The sequence below is a fragment of the Camarhynchus parvulus genome, chromosome 2 (assembly GCF_901933205.1).
Source record: "Camarhynchus parvulus chromosome 2, STF_HiC, whole genome shotgun sequence".
Lineage (NCBI taxonomy): Eukaryota > Metazoa > Chordata > Aves > Passeriformes > Thraupidae > Camarhynchus > Camarhynchus parvulus.
This window is the reverse complement of record NC_044572.1, coordinates 83,064,022-83,089,490: the sequence shown is the minus strand read 5'-3', so window position 1 is coordinate 83,089,490 and position 25,469 is coordinate 83,064,022. Positions and strand designations below refer to the sequence as shown.

Below are 25,469 nucleotides of genomic sequence, written 5' to 3'. Positions count from 1 at the left end.
AGAGGCAGAGGCAACAGACTAGGGCTTATGAGAAACAGACTGGACAGGATCAGAGACAGTTCCTGCAAAGAGCACAGTTATTGACGGTTTAGTGAAGAGGAGCTAAAAGGTATTTGTTTTTAAAATTCTATTCTTATATTTACCTATCCTCACTTTCTGTTCTCATAGACAAAATTGTAATAGCAGCTTCTCAGAGTTGAGTTTTATCAGCCTGATTATGCATTCAAATAACATAATTCTGTGATGTGCTTTAAAAATACACATTGACAAGCGCTACTTCCTTTGAGGTCAGATTGTGATATTCATTAAAATTGTCTCCTGCTGTTTTTCTCAATCGCTACTGCTTCCAGCACGGTAAATATCCTTATTTATTGTTTAGATAACGTCATTCTTGTAGGTGCTGAGCTGTAGGCTTATTTTTTATTTATAAAATTATTTATTTATGTTGACATTCTCTTCTTTCCAACTCTTTGAGAAGTGACAATTCTACCTCTGTGCGAGTCAAATTTCAGTGAGTTTAGACTTCTAAGTAAACTAAATATCTCCTTTTATTTTTATATTGCTGGGATGTTCCAAAAAGAGGCTGACAACATGTCATAACTCAACTGCATGTTTGTTTTTTTCAAGACATGTTTACTGTAATTAAGCTAACCATTTTAGAGCAACATATTGAACGTGGGGCGTTTTCAACAGGATTCATTCAACACACTTCAGGGACAATGTGGAGAGTAATTATCATAAGCCTTCAGTAAAGTCTTTCCTTTCAAATGAAAGTGGTGGTATGTATGCTAGTACAGTCCTCAAATTTGGTTGTAGCCTATACAGACAAAACCAAGACTTTACTACAAGCTGGGATTATAGCAGCAAATTATCACTGAATATATTGAGTTGAAAGAACCCACAAAGATCTACACATCATAATGTGGTACTTCCTATATCAGCTTTTCTTTTTTTCTATTCTATTATTTTTTAACCTTTTAGTATTCCTTTCCTTTCATTATGATAAAATCCTCTGATCCTGAGTATAAGTCAATCTTTTGTGCTTTCCTCTTACCACCATGGTGTCTGACAAAAACAGTAAATCCACATTTTTTCTTTGTTTCAGCAATTTTCTTCTTCAATGTTCTCATTTGTAATATCCAAGAGGAATAAACCTACTGGTTTCAGTAGCAGTTAGTCTGTGACTTGTACATGGAGTGGGTGTCTAGCCTGTTTACTTAACAGAAAATAGGTTTTTAAAACATATTCTCACTAACAAGTAAGGTATCACAGGTGCTGAAAGCCATAGGTAGTGCTTGTAAGAGCAGATTCTTACTCAGTCTTCTCTTGCCTGAAACAGAAAACACCAAGAGCTGAAGGATTATTAAAAGAGAAGCTCTGCTGCCATCTGCTTACTGAATTCTATTTAGCAGTTGAAACAGCTTCATGACTGAATCAGAAATTAACACAAATGCAGTGAAACTGCTTCAGTAGCAGCTCTGCATGTGTGCTGTCAGCCAACATTTTTTTCTGTAATGCTTAAGAAAAAGGGTGCTAGGACTAATTAATGAATATTGTGCTTTACAGGACTATATTAGAACTTTAATGTGTTTTCTCTTATCCTTCCATTGCCTGACTTTTCCAGTTCCTCCATCAAAAACTCAGTCTGAGCCTTCTCTGAACTATAGAGGTACTGTACAATGCTGCTGAGGGGAAGCTTCACTCTGTGTTTAACTCTTTCACTTCACTCTGTTTAATGTGGGTTTTGTAGGTAGATATTTAAGAATGTAAAATGACATAGAGAAACAAGATATTTTTATCTGTTTTGTCTTTCCAAAGTGTTGCTTATGTGTTTTGTGCTTCTGCTAAGAATAAACACATTTTGTGTGTACTGTCTCTTCAGCAATAGCTGTTAGAACACCAGCACATAACAAATTCACTATTTAACTGTTTTGTGGTGTGGTGTATCTCTGTAGATTTCAAGCCTGTTCCATTTACTTCAATCATGATTAGGTAAATTTCAGAGTTACTAATGTTTCCAGGGTCTCTTGGGTTCAAAATTTATTTAGTAGCAAAGGCAGAAAATTTTGATGTCTGTGAGATTTTCCACTGATTTCAATTTACGTGCAGCACTTTAATATCAGTGTATACGTAGACATTGTGTAACTGAATAGATACTGACTTCTGAATTGTTACAGTAGTTGGGGTTGAATTACATTATATTGGTGCTTCTGCTTCCAGTCAAATAGAAAATGTGTGTATTTAGTGCATCCTTTTCTCTACTGAGTCTGTTTCAATACATTGCTTAAATTAATTATCCTCAAGAAAGGTATGGTTGATTTCTAATAAGCTTTACTTCTTTGCTAGTAGGCACAACACAAGCTCAGTAAAACTGGATAACTTATTTATATTTTTATGAAGAAAGTCCACCTCCAGTAGGTGGCAGCCATCGAGCGAATCTTAGCTCACAGCCTTTTGGCTTCACTAATGGCAGCACTATTCCCCCTAATCGTCTGTCATTACTTACTGTGGCTTCCTCTTACATGGAGATCAATGCTAGATGAAATATCTGCAGCATTTATTTAAGAAAAAGTTATACAGATTAAAAAAATCTAATTATTTTGATATTATATGCATTACTTAAGTCCTAATTTATTTGGATTACACAATGCTCAATGACAGTGTTGGTGATCAGCTGCTACGTTAGCCTTTCCACAGCATTGTTTATAGTTGATGACTATGCAAGTAAAGGAATCATAATCCATATTTAGTTACAGCTCAGCCACAAGCAAGAAACCAGCATACATAATGCCTAGTATTAAAGAAAAGCATTAATTCATTGCTGTATTTCTTTGCAGTGCAGTTGTAGCCTTTCTTAAGGATAGCTTCTCCTTTTTGTCCTTTGTGTTCATTGTTTACGTTTAACACCTTCTGACACATGGGATTGTGTATATGCAAAAGTGATCTGTGTGAAAATCACTTCATATTTTATGCAAATAAGTTTACAAGAGTTCTGGGATGAGGTTTTTTCAGTGAAGTAAAACTTTATTTTGTGTCAACAGGTAAGTAATTTTGAATTTGAGTTTTAATTGTTACCAAGCAAATATTTACAAGAGAAAGTGGTTTTTTTCCCTGTGAGCTGAACTTTTTGAGTGTTAACGGAATAATCTGATGTGCTATCAGGAGGAAAGATTTATAACATTATGCAGTGTCAAGTTTAGAAAGTGAGAGGGCTTCATTATCTGTGTATTAAATGGGCAATGTTGTTTCCTGCAATGCATGAGTGTGTCATTTTGCTCATCCAGCTTGTGGATGAGAAACTGAAGGGGGAGCTTGTGGGGATACTAAATGGTATAAGAACTCATACAATTTCTTAAGCAGGTTCAAGGAAGACATATATGAGTTCTCACAGCCTGAAATACCTATAAAATCCCCTCTTTTCCCACCTAAAGTAAAAGCACCAAGATAAGAAAGATGACCACAACCAGCTAATTCAAATTCTATAGAGTGCCCTGTTTCCAAGTGGATGGTCTTTTTCCTTCTCCTTGGAAACAAGGGGAAGAGCTTTGTCCAAATTACACATTTAGAATCTCTTGTTTAAGTTCACAGTATTAAGTCAGACCTATGAATTTTTAAAGATACTCACCAGTATATCTTTTTTTTTTTAGTGAATTGTTAAAGGTACTCACCAGTATATATATTTTTTAAGTGTTTGGGTTTTTTTAGTATTATGGTACTCTATGAGATTTATGTGATACATCTAACAAGCATTTCTAAAGTCATAAGCAATTTGCTCTCGTTTTGCCTTTTAATAAGGGCTACTGGATTTTGATTGAAAACCTAGTGCACTATGCTAAATTATTCCATTAGATTTTGGAATATACTCAGAACACATGGAAGCTTGATAACAAAGTAAGTGCAGGACCTGGCTTTTACTTAGATAATCCAGTCTATAACACTTTCAATTCATAAAAATCCAGCATTAACCCAGGACATTTTAAAGTACTCATCTTGTGAATCTTTATTTCAAAAAAATAACTATTCCATTAAAATTTTTTCAGAACCAAATCGAAAGGCTTCAGTAAGCAGTGATGCAATAGAGAAAGAAAAGACAAGACTTTTGGGATTGTTTAATGCTGATAGAAGAAGCAGCCAGGTAAGTGTACAGCAGTGTACTTCTCACTTTCTTTCCAGATCTGTTATGTCTGTAGGTGGTGGCATTTGTTTGGCCTGCTTTCCTTTTCCTTCCTGAGAGTAATCTGTTAACAGGAGCATAAACTATATGTGATCAGTGCAGCCTGATGGAGATATCACCTGCCTATTGAAGGAGTCAAGCATGTTGACCATTTACTTTCTTTATTTTTTTTTCAGTGTTGTGAGGTCAGTAGGTGTTAAAGAAGGGCACTAGCTTCAAGCAACCTGCGTCTGCTTATTAATAGTATTCAGATTATAAAATGCATTTATGAAAGGACTGATGTAATACAGAACAATTTAATTACTAAGTAGATGTGTCTTATGACCTCTTCTGTGAATGGGTGATAGCAGGTGATGACCTCTTTTAAGGCATTCAGACCTCTCAGAAGCTCTGTGCCATCATTCTATTGCCTTCTCCAAGTCTTTAAAGCTGATGAATCAGGTATAGAAGAAACAACTTCCAATACTGAACTGAAGGATCAGTGTCTGTTGCAGTACATGTTAGCCATTTCAAACTTTGTATTCTTGAACTGAAAAATTTAGGGAAGAAATTTTGTATTAAATAATTCAGTTGAAATGCATTTATGAAGAATATTTCATGTACCACAGGAATAAAATACAGAAGAACTTTCTGACTTAACGTAAAAAATAGTGGGCTTTTAACTTCATACTTTTTGCATTTTTTACTAAAAATATTGGTGTTGAATGATTTTGGACATAAAATGTTTAATGCTCTAGGATGTCAGAGGAAAAAGGGATCTTTCTTTTCTCTAGTTTAAACCCTCCAAGGCTTTTGGAGTGGAATTACAAAATGTGTATCTGATTAACTGGCAGAAAGAAACATTTGCTTCTTAATGGACTGGTGTTTTACTTATCCAGTCATCTCAGTCACATTTGCAAAACTGTGAAGGCTTTTAAAAATCGCTCACAATTGTCTGCCTTTTTATTCATTATTAAATTTGTGGTGCTTTTGCTAGGGAATCGAATCATTTATGGACATTTTGAATTACTTATTTCTGTCATAGATACTAAACTATTCTTAATATCTTATAAGGGACACATGAGAACTATTTTATGAGATAAGAAATCGGTCACTTTCGGAGTGTTTTTCCGCTGTAAGAAAATACTTCCTTTATAGAAGGGAAAAAATTGTAACTGGAGCGATAATGCCATGTGTGCTCAGAAGAATCAAGTAAACAAGGAATCTCAACCTGAGCCTCTAGAGCACGCTGTGGCGCTGTAATTCCTCTGGAAGAAACAAACACATTACAGCATGCAGTTTCTGCATCATACTTTGTCCTCTCATTCCATTTTACTGAACTTGGGTGTGAAATCTGTGTCCTGGCAGTTCTAACTCCTGAAGCAGATCAGTTTTAACTTTTAAAGTATTAATGCTCACAATCTTAGCAAAGTTGCTGTGAAGCATCCTAATTCAATGGTTACTGCAATGGGTTTCTCACAGCCACGTTGGAAACGTGTTCAAAGATTGCAAGCTCTTCTCTTTTTTTCTGTTCTCTTTCTCTTGCTTATTAAAGCAAAGGAGGTGATACTCTGAGTTTTTCAAAATAGAAAATTTTAAAAAATACTAAGGACATTGAGAGTTAATTAAATTCAAATTTGTATTTGACCTGGGAAAAAGTAGGAGCTACACAAATAAGTATGAGAAACAGCTTCTAAATCTGAGGAAAAGTTCCAAGTCTTTCTTGCTGGTAGTTCTGAAAAGTTAATTGATTTTCCTTGGTCATTTCTTTATTGGACACTTACTTTCAAATGGCAGTTACTCTGTAGGAAAAGAAACTAAGTCAGTAATTTTGTTTAGTTGAGCAAGGAAGTCACTGTTGCCTTCACAAACCTCTGGGAATTTAAAACGTGATGGATGGAAGAATTACTGAAAACTGAAGAATAACACAGCCCACAGGAGCAATCAGGTGTTAATTAGACATAATATATCTGACTTTCTGTTCTGAAAGCTTTCTAACCAAAACAGCAGGGAAACTGCTGAACAGACTTAGCAGGATGAGGACAAACTAATAAAGCTCTTTTAATGAAAGTTTTGGTAGGTTTATGAAGAGACTATGATGGGGATGCCTTGTGATTTCAGGGATCTGGAATCAAAAGCCCAGGGTACCTAAACTCTGCTCTTTATGGGTTTTTTACATTACTCTCCCACATGGCTTAAGTTGGTTTTGTGTATTTTTGTTTGTTTGCATTATGATTTTCAGTGGTGAGGGGGGTGTGTGTGTATGTAGTCATGCATATTAGAACTATTTGACAGGAAGAATTGTTCAAAGTTCTGCACAGCAGTAGGACTGCAGACTTGCAGGCATTTGCGAGGGGAAGGCAATTTCTTTTGCAAGGGAAGAAGAGTGTTAGCCTGTGTTGCAAACTGTCCTGGATCAGATGTCACTGCACACTACAGGCCTATGCTCAGATTTCCGTGCCCATGCACATGCTTTCTTTCTCAGCTGGCTCACTGAGAGCAGTAATTGTGGTATGACAATACACCAGACCTAACTTTTCTAAAAAAAACCTTTCCATTATATTGAAAACACTGTGACATAGAATGAAAGCAAAGTCCTACTCTCATGGCTGGTACAAATTTGTTAAAAGTATTTCTTTGGTTAACTTTGTACTGGCAGGCTTAATGCCAGATCAGGTATCATCTTGTTCTCTTCCATTCTAATTTTATGCTGGATCAGTTACCCTCTGTTCTCCTGCAGCTGGCATAAAAAACATAAAGGTGGCATGAACTCCATTTCTTTTCTATGTTAAATGTAGTCATTTGCCTGAGGCTAAATCCAGATCAAATTGGCATTCTAAACAATCAGTAGAGCAGAGGTGCTATGCAGACAATCATGGGATCTAGGCTTAAGTAAGGTGCATGCTAGCACACAGGAGGAGTTCCTTCATAGGGAAATGGCAAGGAAGGAGCTCCCTACTTGTTCCATTGTGTCTGTGGGTACAGCAGAGACTAGCAGTCTGGTCCCTGATATTACAGGAATTAGTTACTCCCTATTTTTATCCTTGCCTAAGAATTTTGTCTTTAAATATTTGTCTTTAAATATTTTTCTTGATGACTTTCTTAGCTCTTTGCCTACATCAGGGAATTTTGCAGACTACTGCAGAGTTTCTCAGCAATCAGGTCCAGCACTACTGAGACAGTTTGTCTTGGTTTAGTGATAGGGTTTGGTATTTTGCTCTGGCATGTTTTTGCAGTTTTGTTTCCTTTGCTGCTGCTGTGTAGGACACTTGTTTGTGTTGCAGACAGAAGAATACTTGAGGATGAACAGAGATTGTGGTGAGGAGGATGTTTTTAGTTCTGCATCTACAAGTGAAGGAAGCTTGGATGTAAGTACTAACACAGCTTGTAGATGCTATTGCATTCTTATTAGCTCCTGCAGTTTGAATTAACCAGAAACCACTGCTGTTCCTGATGCTTAGCCAAGTAGAAGTAGAAATAGATTAAGCTTTAGCAGGCTTCGTTACACGAGTGCACAGTTCGCATATCTTAATGAAGTTAAACTGTAATGCATTGTCTTCAAATATAACTTGCTAGCTTCACTATGAATAAAGTTTCATTCAGTGTTAAATTCCAAGCAGTTGTGAGAAAGAAGACCATGGGTATTGTGACATCAGTGACAGTCCTGTGTGATGCAAGAGAATTTTTGCCTTACTGATGCTATTTTAAGGGGCCTTTTCTTATAAAACCACACCTTTTCATCCCTGTATCTGACTTCTGCAGCATGGCAGCATTCTATTTACTTCATAAGGAGCTTGGGGGTTAAGAGAAAACACTGGAAAAAAACAGATAGGATTTTTGTTAAGTATCTCAATAGGGTTTGGGGTACTAAAACCCTGTGAGCCACATTTAGAAACACTAAGTGACTGACAGCATACCAATTTATGAGGATCTAAATAGGAAGGTATCAGATTAGGAAGTGTGAATCCTAAATATTTTCTCAGATTATTTTGGTGGTATAATAATTATAATAAATGGCACATCTTTTTATTACTTTTTAAAATTACTTGACTTTTTGTTATCATATTTTCAAAGCCTAGAGAAGACTGCCGATGTGATAGAAGTTTGAAATGTGAGGTTCAGCTCTGAATCCCCTTTTCATAAATAGATCTTTGTAAAAGGAGTGTAGATCTGCAAAATGTAAAACACCGTAGCCACAGAGGATGACAGGGAATTGTGAAAAAATGAAGGAGTTGGAGAACAAATCCCAGATAAAAGGAGTAATATGACAGGAGTCCAAAAGGAGAAATAGATAGAAAATTGATTTGCTATGAAGTATAAAAACATCAAACTCTGCAAATCTGTGAAGACTTCATAATAAAAGATTACTGAAATGGAAAAGCTGCTTGTAATACTAAAAATTTGGGCAACACTATAAAGATGAATAGATTAATAGGCCTCTGTTACTAAAGGAAAGTCCTAGAAGAGGGTGATCATGTGTAATTGAAATAGACTAAGTTAAAGCATAGAAAAAGCATCACAAATGCTGCCAAAATAAAATAATTTTGTGGTTTGTATTCACTGCCATTATACATTAATCTCAATATATTGATACCCAAATACTAGAAAAGAATGAGAAGGAAGAGTAGGAATTACAAATAAGAATATGATGGTAAAGGTGTGTGGTGCTTTCCCCAGAAAAGAGACATCACCTTATTTTTCTTGAGAATTTTATAGGGCAAATTGTATTTTTTTTCCTCCTCTGACATTGATGAAGAAAGATTTCAAAACTGCTTTGAACATGTAAATGTCTTCTGAAGGTGCCAGTTTATAGGGAGAAAAGAGCTCTTGAAGACGTAAAAATGTTTTCATTCTATTCAGTTAAACGAGCATGTCAGGGATTTAACTTTTTCCCACTTTCTTCACAAGAGGAATTAATCTTGAAGAACAATGTAGCCCTTGTTCAGTGTTTGTCTTTCACTTCTGGTTTGACACCTGTATTTGTATGAGCACAAATCCTGCTAATACATGAGCACATGCAGAAATATGTTGGCCTTGTTGCATTGAATTTGGGAGTATTCTGTTCAAGCTTGTAGAAGGTGTTTTAAATAAGTGTATCAGATTCACTCAGCAGCACAGAAATTCCATCTTTTCAAGAGGCTAGATGAGCTTCAAAAAAAAGTTCAACAATTGTGATTCCTTAGGGGAAAAATTCAAAAATGTTGCAAACTTGGTACAGATGGTTGGTGTAGACAACTTTTTATTAAGATAAATTCAAATGGAAACACCAGCAAAAACACTTCATAATTTTAAAAGTTTAGCTTAGCAGTTCCTTATAGACTAGATTTGAGACCCTCAATCATTCTGAGTAATTTGTTACTCTGTTTGTTCAAAAGATGCCTCATTTACTTCAGTGGAACTACGTCTCCCTATTCCAACTAAGTGTCTCTTACATGGACATACATGTGAAATATGTATTTAGAGATCATTTCTATAGAAATTTCATTGCTGAGATAGGATTGTTGGCAAAATATCATCCAGTAGAGGATTCCTCTTTTGTGGTTACCTCGAGTCTGCTCTCTAGTACTGTTTTGGGTCATCTCAAAGTATTTTCGTTTTGCTGTGTGGGAACCAAAGGCAGGTTCAGTTTTATTTCTGAAAGAAAAATATCTTGCCATTGCTTTTGGTACAATACCAGGAATTACATTGACTGGATCAAAAAAATTTTTCTTGCCTATAGAGAAATAGTTAACTTGTGAAGTACTACCAAGGTAAAGGCATGAACTTTCATATGCCCAGTTTAAATCCTTTTCTCACTGTTACATGGTGGGGGTGCATACTGAATTGTAGGAAAGAAAATGTAATGATTCTATTCTGGAGTTGATTGACTTGGAGTTGGTTTGTTTCTTTGTTTAAACTGGGCAATATGAAGAAATGGAATAAAAGTATAAGAAATAATAGATGCTTAGGTGTTTATTCAAGCACAAGTTATATTCCTTTTTTAACCACCAAACCATTCTCAGTGGCATATTTATCTAACTATTATTGGCATTATTAATGCCTCTAAAAATACATGAGTTGTTGATGTAGAAGCAAATTTTCAAAGTCAAGATGGAAAAGTGACGTTTATGCTTGAGGTGAAGGGACACGTTTTCACAGTATCAGCAAAAGTAAAGGTGAAAAGAATTTGCTAGCTTAGAAAGGGAGCGTAGAAATGTACAAAATTTTGTCCATGAAAATCCTCAAAGTGCAGCAGTTCATTACCCCACACACCAGTAAAGGACACAAAATCCAACCGTGTATCGTAAGTGAAGCAGAAATCCTTTCCCTTAATCTGGGAGGAAAAACAAATCAGTTTTGTGCTAAGCAGAACAGTTTTATATCCAGGCTAACTTTTCACAACACAAATGCTATTGAAATACACAACATTCAGATAAAGCAGTTGGAAGTTGCAGCACAGTCAAGTGTACGCAGCTTTTCCTGTGCCGAAGGCAGACTGTCAGAGCTCAAGTTCAGAACAGCGGAACAAAAAAAGCGAACTTGAGTTCTCTCTGCCGCTTGGTGTCACTGTCCTCATATAAACTGTTATCAAGATAAAACACGGTATTGGAACACGGTACTAAAATTAGCCGGTTTTATTTTTGGGGCCTTCGTGTTTTCATAAATCAAGAGTGAAAAAACACGTCCCAAGTGCTGAATGATGTGTAGCTCTGATGTGGACTTTGTTTATGTAATATATCAGCTTGGGAACAAATGTTTAGAAGTACAGCCAGGAACACTTATCTGAGGTTTTGAAACTTCAGCACAAAGTCTTATCACACAGGGTTTCTCTAGTTCAAACAGGGCTGCAGCAGTGCAATGTTGGAGGATCTTCATCAGCACTTCATCAGCGCCATTTTAAAAATAACTACTTTTCAGTGTATTTCAGAATGTAAGTTTTACCCATTATAGAATCAATTAATTAAATGAAGCAAATAGTCCAGTAGTTCTCTGCTTGATGAGTCTGTCATGCTATGATTATGTATGTTCGTATGCAAAACTACAAGAGGAAAAGAAACATGTAATTTAAAATACCAAACAGCAGATATTTTGAGGATACGTGTGGGGGATTTTTGGTTTGTTTTTATTTCATAAAACAAATGTACCTGAATAACAGCAAGATTATTCTCCAGAAGAAAACTTCTGTTCTGTTCTCCAGAAGAAAATCATCAAGAATTTTGGCACATTGGTAATCCTGGCAATCACTTCTTAAGTAGAGGCAACCACTCTTTTCCATAAAAGGGCTTTAAAAATATTTACGATTTACCTTTTCAGAGCCTTGTACTCTAGCTGTAACTTCTATGCCCTCTTTGATGGCAGGAGTTACGCCATTCATGGTACACTTTGTCAGTTCAGAATGGGTGAAAAGAAGGTTCAGATACAGTTAGGTGAATGTTATTTCTCTTCAGCCATGTCAGGTCCCAGGTGATCAGGTAATACCCTTTCCTGTCAAGGATTTCATGTCACATAGGCAGGTACTGTTCAGGGCAATAAGAATGAGAATACTGCCTGTGTCATCTCTGTGGAAGTTAGTTAACTGCCATCCACTTGTAATATTTCCTTGTGTTTGACAATCATATTTGCTTTAAATTCCTGGTTTCACGTTCTCCCTTCTTGGTCTCCTGACAACACTTAGAGTGTGTTTATTTCTTATTAGCAGGGACAAATCCTGGGATAGTTATGTTGCATTTTGTGGAGTTAAAGTTGTCTATGCTCTGTCCAAGATGTAGATTGTGATCTGCCCTTGAAACAATGTTTCCTAGTGTAATTTTGTTTGCAAAATACGAAACTCAACAAACTGAGTATCGAAAGTTGTCTAAATGCTGTGGCAGACAGGGCTGTTTGCCCCAGCCTTTTGTTAAAGGGTGCCTGTAAGCTGGTAGTTAGATGCCAGAGGATGACCCTAGGAAAGATACAGTTATAAATATTTTCATTTGTTCAGCTGTTGACATGATTAGAAGAAAAAGAGGTCTAATAAATGCCGTGTATCTCAGCATAAGGTTCACCATCACAGCAGAGTTAGTTTTATTTTGATAGCCTGTGATACACTGTGGGGGGAAAAAGAAAAAATCATTACTGTAAACTTGCCTTGGTAAGAAAAAAGGTTTGCCCAAGGCTTAAGCTGGCATTGAGAGGATTTCAGTAGTAAAGATGCCAATGATCAACTTGATTTCTCCTTATCTACTGAGGGACAGAAAGCAATATGCTTTATATATAGCAATAGAAATTTAACTTGAATACAAGAGGGAGAAAAATTTGAGTGCATGGAAATTTCAGTGGGAGAGCATGCTGTTAAAATGACTTGAAATCCTTGTCATCCCCTCATCTGCAAAATGTCCAAAAAATGGCTAGAGGATGAGCTACATATGCTTTATTTTGTCTCAGAGCAGGCTTATAGAGTAAGCAGACCATGAAGGTGCCTTTCAGCCAGCCTATGGCTGCTGGAGAGATGCAGCTGTACCTACCTCCTTTTGTGGTGTGCACTTACAGGATATTAACTGTCTTCACTCATGTGAATCATTGATGGTTTTGCATGTTATATTATCTTTAGATTTTTCTTACAGTATGTGATAGCAGAAGGCAAGAGCTTGAAGCAGTGGCTGCCTGCCACCACCAGACTTCAAGTTTTTGTTCCACAATGTGGTGTTACTAGACCTCTTCAAAGAAAAGGTCCTTGGAGTTAGTGCAAAAAAAAAAAAAAATCATCTCAGAACCAGCCAAACTACTCTGGCTAAAAAAAATTAAAAAAAAAAAAAAAGCCTGAGGCAGACACCTGGAATGGAAAGTCTCAGCATCCATGGTTAAAGCATGGTGAAGTTACAAGCTATTAAAAACAGTATCTGGTGAAGAGACATGTCAGCTGACCCCTGTTCTGTCTGTGCTGCTTAGCTGGTACTTGCCAATTTCATGCATTCAAAAATCACTTGTCAGCTCTTGCCCTCACCACACAAAAGTGGCTTAAGATAATGAGATTTGAAAAGAAGTCATTAAGAGTGGACTTCCCTCCATTTGACTTCTGAGTGTTAAGTTTGTAGAAGTTGTTTTTAAGCTTCTTTATTGTGACCATGAAGGTTTTTATTTTTTAAATAAAATATTATAAGGTAGACAGTGGTTACCAGAACCTGTATCTTTATTTAGAAATGCATGGTTCAGAGTTAAATCATCACAACTGATGGTATTCATGTTGCTTCTTTTAAAAAGATAGGTCATAATCTTCAGTTCCTGCAGTGGTTTTAGCTGGACGTTTTGAAGGAAATATTGTCAAGAGACATTCTGAGATGAACACAGAGAAATGGATTAAGTCCAATCAAAAGGGCTTGAGAATTGTCATATCTACAAAATTGGCAACAGCTATGCCTGGCAGTGCCTGTTTTAAATACCTGACAGTGTGGGTGTCTGGGCTCTGAATCTCAGCAGCTGAGAATCAGATTTCCTGACTTTTGAATCCACTGAAATCTTCATAGCAGGAGTTGCTTGTTAAACTCTGCCCATCTGTATCTGTTACCTTCTTCTGCCCAAGATTCAAATCTCAAAACAGCTTTTAGATTCAGGTATTTAAAGCTTTTACTTTAGAGCATTTCCCCCTACCACTGTTATCCAAAATGTGAGTGACCTAAGTTCTCTTTTCTTGCCTTTAGAGATATCAGCATCAGAGAATTATTTCCTCCTTTGCAAAAAAGAAAACCAAAATACTTACTGGGCTGGAGACTGCCAGGAACAAAGCTGTGAGGTATTCTTGATGTGGGAAGCTTCCTTTTGTAAAAATACCCAAATATTCAGTGACTCAGAGAGCAAGAGCAAGCTTAACTATTCAGACCAGTAATAAACCAACTTAAGTGCGGTGGCCACTCTGGCTTCCAGTGCCAGCGCCAGAGATGTTTTTCTGTGTTTTATGTTAAGCAGATGTTACATCCAGCAAGTAAGTAGTCACTAAAGCTAGAACTGGAGGAGCCAAGTGGCTTCCTGCCCAGATGAATGCCCTAATCTCAATTTCTTTTTAGCTAAACTCATGTTCATGTCCTTGAACAGAGAATAGTCCTGCTCTCCTCACAAGAGGGGAAAGTTTGTTATTTGTCACCTAGACAATGGTTTTGGACCTGGATTTACCATGGTCTTACTGAATCATTGAACTTGTGGCAGGGGTAAATACTATAACTGCCTTTTCAGGTAGTTTGATTTTTGTGAAGCCCAGTTGCTTAGTTGTGCTTTAAACATATCTATTGGATCAGGCCCCTTGGCTGACAAAGAAGGAGATTTGTACATTTTATGGATCCTGTTGTAATTTAGGCAGGAGGTTAGAAGCATGGTTTCTCTACAGTTTATAGGCTCAGCATGCCCAGAAGCAGAATTCAGGCACCAAAATGGAAGCGAGCGCATCAGAGGAATATGTGTCAGGCTTATTGATGGGAAAGCACAAACCATTGTGATTTAGGGAGGCATAACTCAACAGGAGCACGCTAAGTTAGGCTTGTGTGTGGCAATTCCAGACCTGGGCTGTATGGCATCATCCTCTGCACGGTGATGTACCCAGCCAGTCTGGCGTAAGTTGGCTCAGATATCTCCCTGGGATGTTTAATTAAGACCTGGTGACACACCCTTAACCACCCAAATCCTTTTATGTCTGATTCATCTTTTGTTACTGATTTCACTGAAAAGTTCTGAAGTTAACTCACTGGAAAAAAAAATAGAATAAAGCAGCAGCTAATAAGACCAATGGCTTTTAATTTGCATTAATAAAAGCACATTAAAAAATACCCAAAGACAAACTCAAAATTCCACTTGAGATTTTTCTAGTGACATGTCAACCACTCAGGCTTTGCTTTCTTGGTAATTAATATTACCAGAACCCCTTAATAGTCTGTAATAGTCTTGTAATTCACATTTGGTCATAACACATTCAGCATATTGTTCTTAGTGGCAAGCATACAGTGGTCTGGAAAATACCACCTTCAAACAAAAGTTTATACCAGGATCAGGCTTTTCACAATTGGAATTTCTTGTCAGGCTTTCCAGTGGTAACTACTGTAGTGAAAGGATTAGTGTGTATTTATGCCAGTGCCCTTTGCTAGATGAAATCAGAAATGGCTAATAGTGTGGCATTGATTCCATATTTCTAATATACAATGGAAAGTTTTTAGGCAGTAAAACCTGTTTTGTAGTGGTATAATCTGAATCCCATGTAACCATAGATTCATTATATTAGTCTAAAATATTCCATTAGCATATGTAGATTTTAGATACAGCAAAAATTTTCAGTACCAGTTAAGGTATAACTTCTTTTCTTTTGCAAACAATTTCTGAGGTATGAGTGCTAATAGGATTTGGTTTCTTTCCAGCCTCTTCTGTGGACAGTGAAGACTCAATTTCATTAAAAGCAGTGGCATACAATAATATTTCTTTTAATTAGATGATCTCATGATTTCCACACATATTTGTCCCGTGCATTATTGTTAGTTGGCAAAACTGAGCCGCTTGGTAGCGTGTGAAACCATATGTCTCAATAACATCTTATGGCAGGTAGGGGAGGATTTGCAAAACACTTGCTGACAGGACACAATGCATTTTACTTTGATGGGGAAGTTTTCCTAAGTCAGCTTTATGGCTTAGTTCTCTCATGCCAAGTCAGACCTACATGAGACTTAGTGGCTCTTACAGGTCTTTCTTTAGCTCAAAGCGTTGTCTGTATGAAGCAAAGACTGTGTAGCACTGAATGTGCTTCTCAGTGTGTGATTCTCAGTTGTTCATCACTACGAAAAGAAATCATCTAACACCTGTAGTCTGTGTAGCTGTTTCATATTTTTTCTTCTTTTCTTCTTTTTTTTTAGTAGACAGCAGTTGAATTAGGTTTTGTAAGTCTTTTACGTGCAGCTGCAATACTGTTCCTCCTTTGGAGCTTAGCAGAAAGGACTACAAATAATTTCAGCAATTGCTTTTTCTCTTACTATGTTTCAAGAATGTAATACTTCATTAGAATTCTAAGAAACATATTGGGATGAGAACTGAAGCAGAGCGAGCGTGGCAAATAGTGGTCAGTCTTTTAAAGGCTTTTCAACATAATGAAGTAGTCAGTTCAACTTTCTTGAATTGTCTTTTCAATGTCATTTGCCCTTTTAAGCAGATTTAAAAACACTTGGGCAAACTAAGGAAAATATTTCTGTTTTTGTAGGTGGTCAGCTGGAAGGGCAGAAGAGAAAGAAGATCAAGGCAGGTAGCGAGACGTAGCCCTACAGAAGTCTTAAATAGGAAATTAGCTGTAGGCATTGGCCCCACTGACTTTTTCAGTGCCATCCCAAGCATCTGTTGATGCGTTTTGCTGGTTCAGTACCTCAGTGACCTGCTGTGAGCCAGATGTGTCCAGTGTGTAGGTTATAAACTGTACAGGCAGTCTCTGAAGTACACTGACATAGTGAGATGGAAAGATTGCCAGTAGATTTATATTGTTAGTGTGAAATTCCCCACACCCCCCTTCTCTGATGGTAACATTTTCTTCTTTCCATCCCAGCAAATGCTCAGTTATCATCTTGACTTCAGTCTCTCCCAGTTTCAGTACAGAGATGGTGTGATTTCACTGACTCTAAATGGAGCTTGTTCTGATTTACAGTTGTTTGCACAGGACAAGAGTCAGGCCAGTAAACTGCACTGTGGAGGTTTGCCTTGTAAAAACCTAATGGCAATGGATTTGACAGAAGGGGGAAGGGAAGAAGAAACATTTAAGACTATTTATTAATCAAGAATTCCAGTAGGGAGGCTTTTCTTGCTTGATTCTGGCAAATGTACAGATGAGAGATATTGTGCAGAGGCTGTTTCTGCACAAACAGAGAAAGCCCTTCAGATGTAAACATTTGAGCAGCTGGCATGGGAGATTAGTACATCAGCAGTGGGAGGAGGGTAATAGTGGATAGTGGTGCTGTCTAAATTTAACAAATGTTAAACAAGGTCCTTGTTCTAGTTTAAGGGCTACAGGTCAGAAAGGCAATATCAACTAAAAATACTGGCAGTTGTACAAGTCAGACAAAGTTATTAACTGGTATTTAATTAAAAGCAACTTGCCTATCCAAAGTTCTGACACCTTCTTCCCCCCTCACCCAAAAGGAGGGAAAAAAAGGAGCTGGGAAAATATATCCCATGCAATTTCTTTGAGTTAGGAAGAAAGCAAACCACTTTATCCTCTGTCTACGGAAAGGCAATACTTTGGGACTTCTTAATGTTTTTTGTTTTGGTTGTGAACCTAATGTATTGTTCTACTTTTAATTTCCTGTGGCTGAAAATTGCATCAAAGCAAGAATCATGCTAAGGGTAAAAGTAGTGGTCTTTTAGCTTTTTAGACATGCTCTTATGCTGTTTAATATGTGTTTTGGTTTTTTAAACCCCTGCCAATTAGTTAGAGAACTAATTATATATCAGTGTAGGGTATGTGATCATGCATTGGGTTCTATGGATTTTGGTTTTTAATCTGTTTTGATCATGCTTTTAAAACAACTCCTTGCTATTTGTTGGGATCCAGCTCATATGTGTTTTGTTGAAGGTCCTTTACTTTCTTCATTTCTTTAACAGAAAAGATTGAAGTATGGCTATCTGGAGCCAAATTTTAGCCAAAAATCAGAGCTATGCTTTCTTACTTGGCATTGTTATGATTTTCATTGAGCTTGAAAGTATACTGAAGAAAAAGATTTTCTGAAGAAATGACAGTGGCAGCATAATTTAGAGTATTACTTTCTTTCGGCATCATACAGTTAGATTGACCTTTGGAGACTCGATGCAGAACTCACTAGAGCTTTAGAAAAATTCCTGCTGGTTTTAACTGGCTTTGGACTATGTCTTTTATGAGTTGCTAGCCACTATCTACACTAGTCCATTTTAGAATCGTTCCTTCTTGTCCTACTTCAGGTTCTCAAAAGTCTTCTGACACTTTCACTGTAATCTCTTAAAATGTAAGACCTTCGTTCCTTTTTGATGGACAGTTGGCGCAGATAAACCCCTTGAAGTTGCTTAATTTATAGAGCGTTTTCTCACTGGGGAAGGAGAAAACCCCAAAGTAAACATGTTAAGTCTTGTAGAAGATGAATTGCAAACAGTGGCAAAGGAAGGGAGTGGCTTTCACCAACCAAAAATTTGTTGCAAAAGCAGGTTTTTCTTTGTTATCTGAAGCAGTGTGTAGCCACAAGTGAGCAGAATTCCCAGCACTGGTTGCCCTATTTAGGCTGTAGTTGCGCCAGCTGAAGTCCAAGTGTCGGTATATGTTGTATCTATTTCCATAGGTTTTTAACTTCTGTGTCAGTTAAATTTGGGACTGTGCTTGAAAAGTTTCTGCCAAAACTGAGCAGTGGAGGGTTCCCTCCAGTGAACTGGAGTACACCAGTCTGTGTAAATAAATAGATTGGAGAGATGTGATTTTTTTTTAGTACTTCACACTAAATTCACAAAGAAACAAGGCTATACACAATAGGAAAATTGCTTTCTTGGGGATAATAAACATTGACAAGTCAAGCTCTGGTTTCCTAAGGATATAGCGCTTATTTTTATTTTTTTTTTACTTGGAGAAACCTTGCAGGCTACAGTATACTGCAAAGGAAGGTAAAATTATGAATTTATATATATGTATACACAAAGTGGGAAAAGGGTGAAGTAGCCTGGTCTCCAGCACATCTGTACTTCCATTCCCTTTGTGGTATTATCCTGTATTATCCTATAATATCACTTCACATTTATTTAGAAGATGAAGTGGTCTAGACAAAGTTAGAGTTGAAAGAATAGCAAAAAATGCTCACAATAGGAAAAGACTTAAAGGCCAAGGGTATTAAAATAGTGTTCAAGTATTACTTTAAAGAAAATTCAAAGGGAGGGTCTTCTTTATTCTTAGCCTGTTCCTCTGAACCCAATTAATGAACTTGCATCATCAGGATACTGATTTTTCTCTGAAGAGGATAGTCTTTGGAGCATCCTTCAGGATGGAGAGGAAGCTTGGATTTGACTTTCATGGTCCTGGAAGATTCAAATCCTGAAATTCATTCACTTGACTTCTTCAAAGTAGAAGCATATGTATTTTTCTATCCAAACTGATCACCTCCTTTGATAAGACAAACTTAATTTCTGCAGGTATCAATCTGTAGGTGTTATGAAACAGAAGATGGCTGTGTACCACACCTGGATGTGCTTTATCCATTGTCCACCAGGAGAGTGTTGCCTTTAAACCTCCTCCCCACCTCTGTATTCTAACATGATGTCCTCCTGACTCCTTCTCTTCACTTCTGGCCACTGATGCTGATCTGGGACTAAATATTCAGCTGTTATAGTTCAAAGTGGTTTGTTGGCATCAGTTCCTGACCATCAAGCTGTAAACATGATGTGAGTTTCTTTTGATTTTGTCTTCTGCAGAAAGCTGTCCTATCTTGTTAAAGGGTTGGTCTGCTCCAGTGCTGTAGTTTGCAGTCAGAAGTTGTCATGAAACTTCTGAAACTCCAGAAAAGCATGAGAGATGTAGAGAGCTAGGGAACTTGCTTAGACCAGCCCTTTGGGCTTCAGGATCAGCATATTGTACTCAGTGTGTAGAAGGCATGTGTGCATTGAGGCACAAACATGGGTGCAGATATCAGGAAGAGCTAACCAAAGTGATAAGCTGTGTGTGCATACATCCCTGTGATTGCATGTAGATCCGTGTATGTGTGCACAGAGGTTATGTACATGCACACCTGCACATCCAGACTTCTGAAAGAGCTAATTGCAACTATAAAGTTCCTGGCTGCAGACTTCTGATTCATTGTTGCTAGAATCTTCTTAGTGACTCTGTAATTAGGATTTGTTTTAAGATTTGCACTAGTTTTAGAGTTCAAAAGCTTATTTGTTCTTCTAATTTAGGTTTTAAAGTCTTCAGAGTTTATATTGTTTTTCAGTAATATCTTTGGTCGTGTTTTATCATTACAAAGTGTAAAGTTTCCTTTTTGAAAATTTGCTTTGACATTTGGATGATTGTCTCCCTCTAGCTAACCAGCTACAGTCACCACATACTTCAAAGGGAAAAGTTGTTGCAGGAATGCATTCTAAGTTAGTAAAGTATTTGTGTCGGAGTTGGATTATAAGGACTGGAGCTGGAAGCCAGATCCCTGAGCTTGAATAGATCAGAGCTTTGACTTCAGAGAAGTTCTGCAGACTGTGGTGAAAATTTGCCTTTGAATCACAGTAGATTTTCTTAATTCATCCACAGCTATAATAAGTAGAGATTTTTCAGAAGCCAGTAGTCATATGTGTCAGGAATTTCAGCAGACACTGGAAGTTTTGAGGGTTGGTCATTCATGTTTCTTGCTTCCAACAACACTTTCATTAAAATGTGGAGAAAACACTTTCTAATTGAAATGGAATAAACATACTTTCAGTAAAACACAGAAATTGTTTCTCCAAAACCAAAGAAATCCACACCCAGAAACCTCATGCCAGGAACTATTCCATTCATAATTCTGGTCACCATAAAAACTGACTATGCAGACATTAAAGCAGATATTTTTAAATATTATGTTTTATGTAAAGTTTCCATCTTCTCCTCCAGCATAAATTGGCATATCTACAATGAAAATATATTGAAGATTATCAAGTCTAGTGATTTAATAGTTTCTATATGTTAAAAGAATTTGCAGAGAAGAACTTCTTCTGCAATGGTTTTTCAATATTTTGAATTCAGGAGGGCATATATTGTATATGTAACAACTTCTGTCTTCCATGAACTAAAAACATTGGCTGGTTGATTTAAAAGAATTAGTAATTCTAGAGAAAATCAATTCATATTGCAGTGATGAATTAATTTTGCTCAAGACTTTTGATTCACTTTTTTGTTATCTATGATTGATGAATGCTTAACACCAGTGGAAAAATGTTTGTTTTTTTTTTTCCTGTTGTCATTCTTTGACCTTTTGAACTCCCTGTTTCCTGAAGTCTATTGCCAGACCATTAGTAAAGACAGATTTTGATTTTTGTCTTGGTTGTTCAACACTTGGATTGAGCTAATCTATTTTCATGTAGTGCAAAAGTATAAGTGAAAGGAGAAACCAACTTTTTCAAGCTTGCAAAAATGTGGATTTTTCCATCCTCAGTCTTCCAAGAGTGCTCTCACTCTATCTGCTAATGCCCTTCCAAGGCAAAGTGCGAATAGCCTATTTTCTAATGTTCTTCCTTGTTTTGCTTCCAGCTTAATATTTTCCTATCTTCTTTCTGTACTGGGATTGAACTGAATTTTGGAGTCCATGTGGATTTTCCTCTGCAATTCTTTCTTCAGGTTTCTTTAAAATGTGTTTTTCTATTTGGGTCTGTCATTGGCTTTTGGACCTTTGTTAGTAGGTTTCAAAATGTTTCTTTCATTATTTTCTTCCATTCTGCTTCATTTCCATGTTTTACTATGTATCAAATCCCTACAACAGAAATATTTAGCTCACATTCACAAATCTCTCTATATCCATCCCCTTCTCCTTCAGTGCTAAATCTGTTCTGGTCTGAGTTTTGTTTGACTTTTTCCCCACTGCCTTCGTGACAAGCAAACGTGAACATCATCATCTTTCTGGGCCAGTATGTGGACAGTCATGGAGTTTTCTTACAAAGCATGATTTCTGTCCTACACAGCCTCCTTAGTTCATTGTTCCTTTCGCAGGATGTAAGGCAGTACTTTTATTATCATATTCACTGAACTCTTCTGCTTTTTGCAATGTTCCTCTCCTTTTCCAGACTTTCATGTCTGAACTCCTTCAAGGACTTAGTTTCTTCTCAAATCTCATGAACATCTTCGCTTCATTTTTTGCCACAATTACTGTTTGTGTTCCCATCCTCACTTCATGTGTTCTTTCCTACTTCTTTAATGTCTGCTTTTATTCCACTTAGATAAATAGCCAAAAAGAGACTTGTAATGTTTTCCACATTTTTTCTCGTTTCCTTTTCTGATTCACCAGTTCTTTTATAATTCCCTCCACATCTCTCATTACAAGCACGTAGCTATCAAAAAAAAAAAAAAAAAGCTATTGAAAGAAAAGAGTAGTTGAATTTACCGACTCTATCTTTTATTGGATATTCCTTTCTGGGACTCTTTTGAAATTATTATTTCTTCCCATAGTGGCTTTACATACTGGTATTTTTGGCAGTTATGAAAAATCTATTTTCAAAAGTACGGTGATTTTTTATAGGCTGACATATTTTGAGAGTGCATTGTTACAAAAAGTGTTGGACTTCTGGAAAATGAGTTTTTACCGGTCTAGCCAGAAAGATGTAAATCAGCCCCAAGAGAGTGCATTTTAGATGTCAATTGATTCTGGTACTTTCCCAAAATTATATTAAAAGAAATAAGGAAAAGAAAAAAAGAGAACATTCCATCAAATGAGACACAAAGTTGTCCACACGCTTCTGAAAGTCAAGATGAATCATTTTACACTTGTATGGATTGCAAACAAACTTTACCCTAAGCATCTCATGGCATCCCAGACTGTCACCAGCAGTTCAGCCTAATTTTGGAATTCACTTCAGATTGTGCCTGCTGCCTGCACTCCCTACCTCCTACCTGAGTGATGGGTAGCAATATTTCCTTTAAACTGCCAAGGAGCATAGGAACATTTGATTCCAAAATGTTTTCCGTGCCATGTTAATGATGGCTTTTTCTCACTGGGATTTATGTACACAAAACAAAAGCAAAAGTATTTGCATTTTAGGGTTTTTTTAAATACATCTCACATCCAGAAAGTTAAAAAATAACCCAGATGCTTTGTGTGCTGTCACTCAGCCTGATGGTCTCAGCTGCAGAGCACCATAAGCGCAAAAAGGAGGTTGGCATGTTTTGGAAGCTTGTGCATATATGTTCATGTTTTCTCTGAACATGTATGGCACTATAAAATGGCATTTTAAGGGACTGGACACACATGTGCTGAAACCTGTTTCATGGATGTCATTGGATTTATACCGATGTTGAAGTATTTTCCAATAGTTTGGTGTCTCATCATCTTTAGTTACATTTTTGTAAACTGAGAATCTGGAGGGTAGTGGAATATTAAGTGTAAAACGTGTCAGTTTGTGTGATGTTCAGCTGAGGTTTGCTGTTTTGGACATACTGTTCCTTGCTTTGCTGATCACATTTGTTCAGAAAAGATTGTTTAGCAGTCTAAGTTTCTTTCATTTGTGTCTAAATATCTTCAGATTTTAGCAAAATAATTTTTGCTCCTTCACAGAATACACAGCAATGGAAATTAAATTAATTATACATTGCAAAGATTTGTAGCAAGTGTGTATTCACTGCACAGAGTTGAGAGTGACTTGTCAATGGTAACATCTCTGAGTCAAAGAAATTATGTTTCTCTTCTTTTTAACAAGTTCCTCAGCTGTGATTCACGAGGTCCACAGGATAGGAGCTTGGTGGTTACAGCAATGAGTTCAGTGTCCAGACTGATAGGAGAGGACACAAAGGATTTATATGTGTGTGCCTTCCAGACACCCATTTATACTATTGGATCTTCCCATTAATACCAGCCAGCACTCTGCCTGCTCCCACCTTCTGAAGTGTTGAGATGTGGCTACCTTCTACTGTCAAGGAAAGATTATTTTTTTGCTAATTGTTGAGATGCTACTTTTAAAAAAAAAATTAATTTGTTTGAAACACACTGTCACTTACAGAAGAGGTGATAGAAAGGCAAAAATGTAAATCAAGTTAGCTTGTCTTCCCTTTTTTGCATCTATTGCTGCAAAGGAAAAAAATTCTTGTCTCCGTTTCTCTTGATACTGACTGACTTCTTCAGATTGACAACAACGAATTAGGGTAGCAGTAACAGACAAAGGTTTTGTTAAGCTGAAGGATATCCCGACTTGAGAAAATCTGAAAAGTAAAACAGGAAACAGGACAATTTATTTGGAGGAAATACACTGAATTTTAAATCACAAGAAGTGATTTAAAGGCTTTGATTCTCAAAGCATTGAGGAATTCTCAAAGCACTGATCTGTCATAAAATCTTGAAAAAATATAACTGACTTGACAACCTCTGAGTTGCTTGATTAATACATATTGTTGAATTCCTAGACTTGTATTCCACTGCTTTATATGTGCCATGGTATGTACTTTAGTTTTGGAGAACTCAGATTAAATTTGTGATCTCAAACTGGCAGAATACTGAGGGAGCTGATAGTAGTGGGTGATACTGCATCTGCTTCTTTATATTTGCAAGAGTTTACAGACATGTTTGCGTTTAGCTGGAATTCTTGTATTCCCAATCCCTGTTTTCTGGCCTCCTAATGATTTGAGTAAAATGTTTATATTCCTCAACTTCAAAATATAGTATTTGACAGCTCATTAAAAAAGCAACCAGCTTATGTGTGGGTTCTTACTTGTGGGTTTTGCCATATTCATTCAGTATCCATGTGATTTTCAAATGAAAATCGAGTTTTGAATATTGTTTCACTTTTTTTATATATATGAGGCACAAGAAGTATAACAAAAACTAAAGAAGGTTCTTGGAAGCTCTCTCTGGTTGTGCACCCTTGTTGTCCTCAGCGTGGTGGAAGGGACCAGAGTTAATACCCATACTTGTTCCCTACTGAGAAATTCATGGTGAATCTAAGTCCCTTGATGTGTTTTAGAAAACTTTTTTTCCTGGAGGCTTCCATTTTTCTAGTTCCTTTCCTTGGGTGTTTGTTTTTTCAGCTTTTCTATTGGATAAGAAGTTGGACACCACAGGAGTGTCAAAGTGAACATAAATCAGTTGGAGCTGGAAACCAAGGTTGTACTCTTAACTGTGGAGATGCTTTCCATCACATGAGCTGACCTAAGTGAAGACAAGAAGTGATCAGATAAGCTTCTAGGAAGGGAAGTTACGGTTATGGTACAAGGAAAATAATAATAGCAAAGTCAAGAAGAAAAGCAGCATAATTGCCGATGGTGTGGACCTGTGTCATAGGAAAATTTTAGTAGCCTCCACAGTTACATATAGGTAGATTGGTCACTTTAGCATTGGGAGGTAAAATGGATGATTTTGTATGGGAGGTGGCTGCCTTGCACCTGGCACTGCTAGAATTTCTGACCAAAAACCTCTGTATTAAAACAAGAGGAATGTGGTCAGCCACACTGAGGGAGAGCTGGCAGGGGCACAGGAGACAGAATGTTCTCAGACATCTCTGGTTCTGGTTGTGTAAGTTCTGGTGTCTACCAAATGGGCCCTGACCACAAGATCTGGAAATGCTATCTAGATGCTCTGATAGACTCATACAAGTGTAAGGCAGCACTAGTTGTACAGACTTCAAAGTATAACTCAAAACTTTTACAGTAAGAACTTGAGAGCCTACTTGCCAG

The 25,469-nt window shown here is 37.0% G+C and overlaps 1 protein-coding gene across 3 annotated transcripts in view; it reads left to right on the top strand.

Annotated features, from left to right (window-relative positions):
• LOC115917567 (protein cordon-bleu-like) overlaps positions 1–25,469 on the top strand; it is a 145,101-nt gene that overhangs the window by 53,177 nt on the left and 66,455 nt on the right. For 2 of the 3 annotated variants that reach the window (XM_030971712.1, XM_030971713.1), the window contains exons 5-6: positions 1,625–1,669; positions 4,041–4,135. In XM_030971712.1, the coding sequence (XP_030827572.1) occupies positions 1,625–1,669; positions 4,041–4,135 (140 nt within the window). The remainder of the gene's footprint in view (positions 1–1,624; positions 1,670–4,040; positions 4,136–25,469) is intronic. The other variant, XM_030971714.1, reaches the window with a different exon arrangement.